The sequence below is a fragment of the Agrilus planipennis genome, unplaced genomic scaffold (genome assembly GCF_000699045.2).
Source record: "Agrilus planipennis isolate EAB-ADULT unplaced genomic scaffold, Apla_2.0 scaffold69, whole genome shotgun sequence".
NCBI lineage: Eukaryota > Metazoa > Arthropoda > Insecta > Coleoptera > Buprestidae > Agrilus > Agrilus planipennis.
The window spans coordinates 52,516-59,928 of NW_020438962.1; the positions used below are offsets into that span (position 1 = coordinate 52,516).

Here is a 7,413-nt window from a genome sequence, read left to right on the forward strand (position 1 = left end):
CATGACCTCTTGCGTTTGACGTTGTTGTATACAACCCATTTTTCGTCCCCAGTGATGATGCGCTTCAAAAACGGATCATTTTCGTGACGTTTGAGAAGCGAATCGCAGACGTCAATGCGGCGACACAGATTTCTCTCTGTGAGAACATGGGGAACCCATACATCGAGCTTCGAGAATAATCCCAGGCCTTTCATGTGGTCATAAACTGTTGAATTTGATAAATTTAACCTCAATCCGATCTCACGTGTAGTTATTCGCCGGTTCACATCAACTAATGCCTTTATCGCGTTTTTATCAGCTTCAACCGGCCTTCCCGAACGTGGTGCATCTTCGACATCAAAATTGCCGGATCGAAATTTAGCGAACCAGTTCTGGCACTGGCGTACTGTCAACACACCTTCTCCATACACATCAGTCAATTTCTTTCAGGCTTGAACAGCATTTTTACCTTTTCTGTAGTAAAAACGTAAGATATGTCAAAAATGCTGCTTATTGCTCTCCATATTTAAAAGGGCACCAACCAAAAACTACTGCGTAGAATTAATTGGAATTTTTCACACACAAGCCTTGCTATATGAGCTCTCAAAGCATATAAAAATTATACAGCTTAAATGTGAAGTTGGCTGCAAAAGAAATGCTCTGTCGGGAAAAAACGAAATGACTTTCCGAACAACCCGATAAATGTCAAAAAGTCAGTTTTCTAATGAGCAGAGTCACCTTCATTTCATAAAACTCATTAATTTTATAATCCCACATGTCTTACTATTTCCAGTACCCATTTGTAACAAAACCGTTCCAGTGACAACAGCGTGTGTTACAACAACGTCCTGCAGTCGGTTGTCTTTCAAAGAAAAAATAAAACTGCACAAAAGCGCCAACAACAAACTGACCATTAGTGAAATCAAAGAAAGTAGCACGGATTCGAAGCAACAAACTTCGGAAGTGTCGGAAGCGGGTAGTGAAAAATCGAAAACCGTTAATTTCGCAAGTGATAGTGATAAAAATGTAAAGACGACGTCCACCTTAGATCCTCCCGCTCCTCCTAAAGCGATCGTCAGTTGTGCACCCTCAGAGAAAAAAACATCCCCCGTGCTCTGTGACAGTAGTAGTAGTGCTCGATCGCCCATCGTTACAGTTACCCTATCGACGAGTGATACCCTCCAAGAAGTGGTCAAAAATCGAGAGAGTCCGGAAAAAGACGATCCTCCCTGGAGCAAACTGAAGAAGGCCGCGCTTGTCCATGAAGTAAACGATGTTATGATCGCGTCTTCGAGTAGTGGGGGTAGTGAAAGTGATAAGGGCTGTGCGTCAACGAAAATACGACCCTCTATGTTGACGATTACAAGGAAAACGAAAAACTATAGGTCGATCGACGATCTATCGCCGGAATATAGTGGTTTACCGTTTGTGAAAAAACTGAAAATTCTAAACGAAAGACAAAAATTAGCTGAACTCGAATATGAAATCAAAAAGCGTAGCTTTAGTTTGGACATTCCTGACACGCAGCAGGCAACCGTAGAATGTGATACGTTAACCAGGTAAGTCAAAAAAAATACGTAGAAGACACAGTTTTTGGTCTGTAAAAGACCCAGTTGTTTTTCTGTTTCTTGAACATTTTAACGGATTTGGTAAAATTTAGGATCTTAATTTACAGGTTTTATGATTGATTATACTCTAAAGACCGTTTAAATTCTTTAACTTATTGTAAAAAATCAAATTACTTAATTAAAAAAATATAACTTAGGTATCTACTAATTAAATTAAATTTGTATTGTCATACACTGTGCTAAAACAGCATTTAGACAAAACAGTATCAGTATTCAAATTTTATCGAATATATAACTAAAAATAATTTTTGACCCTGTCAGTGACGAAAAAAAACCATTCTTGTCCCTTCCTTTCTCAAAAGCCACAGAATTTACAATTTTCACTACAGAAGTCATAATTGTTTTTTAATACATATTTCAGTGCATTTAGAAATAGAAAAAGAAATTGAAAACTTTATAATTATCGGTCCTTTAAAATTTTAGGTACTTGTCCCATTCGGTTCATATATTTTTTTGTTAACCCTTATATTTATCTTCGTGGTAAAACCGATTGAGAAATAATTCCAGAAAGATATTCATGTGGATGTAATTAATAAGGTTTCCAAGATTTGAACTCATGTCAAATTATCATTTCTGAAGTTATCAGTTAATACAAACGCTTTAAGGGTCTTATAAGGGTTTAGTTTTTCTTTTCCTATTGAGATAGCAATGCATTTTTTTCTTAATTTAATTTCTATAGAGTTTATCCAATTACTTGCAATAGAACAATACAAAGTTTACCTAATACGTGCTTATACGCAATTAAAAAAGGACTAGAACTTTAGCTGAGATATGGCTTACCTGTACACCAAACAACAACTTTAAATATTTACAATAAATATTATGGTTTTCCATCATTAACTTTTACTAAACTTTAGAGTAAAATAAGAAAAAATGAAATATGTTGTAAAAAAGTTCATGTCTACATTCGATACTGAAAGAGGTGTCGTCGTTTTGAAAATAGAACAAATATCAGGACATGTTTAGACTGTGCAATCAATATAGGGTCAAAAAAATTCTGGCTGGACTAAAAGCCCAATTTTTTTCACTTTTATATTTAGATACATCGCAATACTTCTGTTAGCTTTGTTTATAAATAGTAAGTATTACGTAAAGGTTAGCACATTAAACCAATAATTCATTATTTTTCAGTCCCATTGAATACTACTTATAATTAATGTTAATTCTTGATCCTTTTTTCACCAAACAAATTGCACAAGAAATGGATAGTTTGAATAGACACTTTTGCCAACTATACTTACAAAAAAGCTTAAAAAATTTGTTCTGTTGATCAGATTATTTTAAAAGTAACTCAAGATGAACAAAAGAGCGATATTGAAATATTACAGGTCGCATTCAGAGGGTAGTAAAATGCACCAAGATAATAAACTCCGATCGAAAAACACCCTCTTGTCTTCCACCGCAGTTCCCATAAGCAGAAGTCCACTCCATTCGAGCACCGAGTCCAACGAAACCCAAGAAAGAAAAAACCTCAAGTCCATTTTGAAGAAGCTGACCGAGGAAGTCCAAGTGCCACCAATGACGCCCAACAAAATCGACTCAACGGAATTCAGGAAACTCATGAGGGCACCAACGATAGAAGGTTACGCTGCAAGACATAGTAAACTTTCGAAAAGCGTCACTTTTGACAGGGGTAAGTTCTAGTAAACCCAATACGATCTCTCTTCAAAAACACAATGAAATACTGCTGGAAAAACTAAGGCAATAAATGATTAGATACTTTTATAAAAGAAGAAGTTGTTAATACTTATCGATGTTGTTATTTCCAGGTACTTCACATAGTTATTTAAATAACGACCCACTATCAGAAACAGTCAACATTTTACCTTCCAAAGAAAACGGAATTGAATCGAAAACAAAAGAAAGCGAGAGCAAGCTGCAAGCTTTAGAAAAATTCGGGTTTCTGCCTTCAAAAGTTAATCAATTGAAATTGTTTAAAGGTAAGTAGGTACCTAAGCAATTTTAAAATGGTTCAGTCAAAAAGCGTCGTACCCATTTTACCGAATATGAAATTTATTATTTTCGTTAGGACCTTTAGAAGAAGACCAACAGTACTACGAGGAAGTCGTTTTGGCAATCAAGCAAGTGATGGCGTCCCATCTTCAGGAGGTGCAGGAAAAATTTGAGCAAAAATTCGAAAAATTGGAAGAAGAATTAAGAAGCAGAGATCAAGTTATCAACCAACTGCGAGCACATATCATCGAACTAGAGAGGGTCACTGACGAGTCATATGCGGTAAGTCGAAACAGATTACAATTTTTTAATGAAGAATAAGTGTCTTTTTCTCTACAATTGTTTAAAACTCCATGATCGCTCCTGCAAAAATTTTTTCTTTTGGGATCATAGTGGAATGTAATTGAATATTTTTTTTTTAAAATCATCATCATAAAGTCGTCAGCCCTAGCACTAGTTGGACATGCACCTCCACTCCTCCCTATCCTGAGCTAATCTTCGCATTTCTTAACTATTTGCGAACAATAATCTAATATAAGTCTATCTCTACCCCTCCTAACTCCTGTTTCTGCCTCTAATATGTCTCTGGCTAGACCTTCATGCCTGAGAAGGTGTCCTACTAACGTATCTCGCCTATTTTTTATTGACTTCCATAAAGTCCTCTGTTCTCCTATTCTTTCTAATACTTCTTCGTTTCTAACCTTCTCTATCCACGGTATCCTCATGATTCGCCTGTAACAGCATCTTTCGAACGCTTCTAACTTTTTCTTTTTTCTTTCCTTTTTGGAATTTCTAAATTAAACGTTTGCGAGCATAGATGTGACTTGTTTTTATTGAATGTGACTCGACCCTGCACTATCTTCTGCTTTATATCCCTACTATTCCTTCCGTTCTGATTTCAGCCACTTCTCCTAATTTTTCGTCTCCTATCTTTATATTCGCTCTTTCCCTACTTTTTCTTCCCTTCCATACCAGTATTTTTGTTTTACTTTTATTTATTTTCATGCAACACTATTTTATAAATACCGCTTCCATTTTATTTAAAGCTATCTCTAACTCCTTCTTGCTAGATGCTAACACAGCTATATCATCTGCAAATCTAAGCATACTGATCTTTTGCCCCTCTGTATCAACCCGTACAGTTGTACTGTCTTTAATGATATTGATCGCGTCTTCGATGTATCGATTAAAAAATAGCGGTGACAGTGTGCATCACTATCTGACTCCCTTCCTATTAAAGTAATGAAGTTCTTCGCTCTCATTAATAAAAATAAGCCTGCAAATTTATTATTGATTTATTAGCATCTTGCCGGCATGTTCCCAACAAACTTAACTCTAAATCATATGCTACCTTTCCTTCGAATTTCTGCATGGCTTCAATAGTTCTAGCGGCACTTGTGATTAATATAAACAGGTTCCATTCTGCCGCACCCAGGACTCAGTGGAAACGGTGATCGGAGGTAACGTGGACCGTTCCTCCTGGGAAGATCACACCTTCCACGAGTCCCAGGAGTTACAAAAATTGCCCCGCTCGATCTCCCCCCAACAAATCCACTCGTCTGCATCGTCGAGTGTTGTGCTCGACTTGGAGTCGACGACCGACACCGAGGGCGAGTCCGAAGACCCGGGCGATTCTTCCGAACCGGGGGCTTACGAATCGGGAGAGTGTAGACGCAATACGAACTGGGAAATTGAAATGCTGGCGGCACAAATGAGACAGAAACGATCGGCCAGTTTAGATTACGCGGTCAGACAACCCCCCAGGAGACGGTTTAATAGGGGGAGTAGTGTCGATAACCATAAGCATGACTGATATAATAAAGTATATATTTGTGTTGGTGCCTACTAGGTATGATAGTGAGTGTACCGATTCTATTCGATTTGATTTAGAAAACAATTTTCTTCAGAAATTAAAGAACCAGACAAAAAATATTTACAGGAAATTGCTTTCGATACAACTGGGACAGACAGGAAATCGAAATTTATAAAAATCAATCGCTATTTCTGCAACTTTTATCGTTGAGAGTTAAGAAAATAAAACATGACGCTAATAAAAAACCCATTAATTTTTTTTTTATACTGGAATAAAGTTAATGGTCCCTGAATGAATGAGAACGATAACAATAGTTATCTACAACTAATTGTAAGTGAGGAGCATAATTACTGAGTAGATAGAAGAAACAATAAAGCAACTAGAAGTTGAAGTGATAATCGTGAACGTAATATTTTCTAAAAATTCCCAATTTCTCTTTAAGGATGTTTGGGAGATACAATCGGAGACAAGAGTACATAAAATTAGAAATTCGTGATTAATTAGGTTTTGCAGCATACCATGAGGTAAATAAATACTATCTATACTAAAAAAAGTATACGGTTTGAGATAAAATTTGAAATTTGACCAAAAACTTTGAATAAAATAACAAATAACGAATAATCTGGAATATTTTTAACTGACTTTTGGCAGTGAATATGCCTTGATTTCAACTTCGAAACGAAAAAATATTTAGTTTCAATCTTTATTAATAATGAGCGTAAAACTTTTTAATATGTTTAAATAATACTGTATGAAAATAAATAAAAGTAAAACTAAAATACTGATATGCAAGGGAAGAAAAAGTAGGGAAAGAGCGAATATAAAGATAGGAGACGAAAAATTAGAANAGTTCTAGTTACTTATTATAAAAGTTTGAAATTTCTGGTAGCTTTTTTTCTGTTAATAAAAATAAATTTAATCTGTTCAGTTAACGAATCACCATAAAATGACGTGTAAAATTACAATTTTTTAAATTTGCAATAACTTTTTAACGGTTTAGTGAATCGATTTGTAATTTTTACAGGAGTTTTAGAATTGAATGAGGAACTTTTTTCCAAATTTTTATTTGTCTCGTAGCATTTTGACATACCTCTCAAACATCCTTAAGTATCTATGAAAAAATTGTATTGTGAGTCGACTGTTTGAACTCCACTGTCAGTAAAATCATACATACAATTTTACTTTGTGAAAATGGATTAGCTAATACCTAATAAATCTATCTATTAGACCTAATTTAAACAAGATTATTTCATTAAAGTGTTACAACTTATATCAAAATGCACATATGCCTTTAAAAACCAATAGGGCTCTCATTAGGATAATGTTCTGGCTTTATGATCAAATGGATCATAGTATTTTTTTTTTTAAAGAATATTAGAAAAAAATCAAATAGAATCGGTATAAAAACAGACAAAACCGAATTCTACGCGTTTTTACAACTGAACTTTTCATTCTGTAAAAATTGAACTCAACCTAGCAATTGTAACCCACTAATAATTTTCCTACAATACTTTAAAAACCAAAAATATACATAATGTATATAGTTTATATAAAAGAAATATCCAAAGACATACCTAATAATTATCTGCAATTAAATGATTTGAAAACGAATAGCTCAACTACTAAAAAGCATATTTTAGTTAGGTATCAATTTTTATTTACGAATCGCTCCCAACATATACACGGTGGTCAACTATCTTAACCTAACGCAATAATATTAATAGAAAAAACAAAACACATTTTAAATTGAAAAATGGTTTTTAAACGTGAAACTTGCCATTAATTTATTAATAAATAAAAAACAAAATTAATTTCAAGATTTGTACTGAAAATTACTTCAGTATCCTTTCTTGCTCCTTTCGGTGGTAGTTTAGTTTATTTATTATTATTGTTATTATTTATGAACTTCTTCAAATTAGTATCATCTTTTATTTATTACTAAAATAGCTGTGACCTGTTTAATAATAAATAATTACGCAATTTTAAAAAAAATACATAATGTTACATGTTGGAGCATACATAATCAGTGACAACAGCGTG

At 34.3% G+C, this 7,413-nt stretch overlaps 1 protein-coding gene across 1 annotated transcript in view; it reads left to right on the forward strand.

Moving 5' to 3' along the window:
* Positions 1-5,847, forward strand: part of LOC108741966 — a 49,763-nt gene extending 43,916 nt beyond the window's left edge. Inside the window, exons 15-19 of the mRNA XM_025975211.1 lie at positions 773-1,538; positions 2,936-3,240; positions 3,377-3,547; positions 3,637-3,842; positions 4,975-5,847. Coding sequence (XP_025830996.1) covers positions 773-1,538; positions 2,936-3,240; positions 3,377-3,547; positions 3,637-3,842; positions 4,975-5,373 — 1,847 coding nt within the window. The 3' untranslated portion in view covers positions 5,374-5,847. The remainder of the gene's footprint in view (positions 1-772; positions 1,539-2,935; positions 3,241-3,376; positions 3,548-3,636; positions 3,843-4,974) is intronic.
* Positions 5,848-7,413: the final 1,566 nt, after the last annotated feature.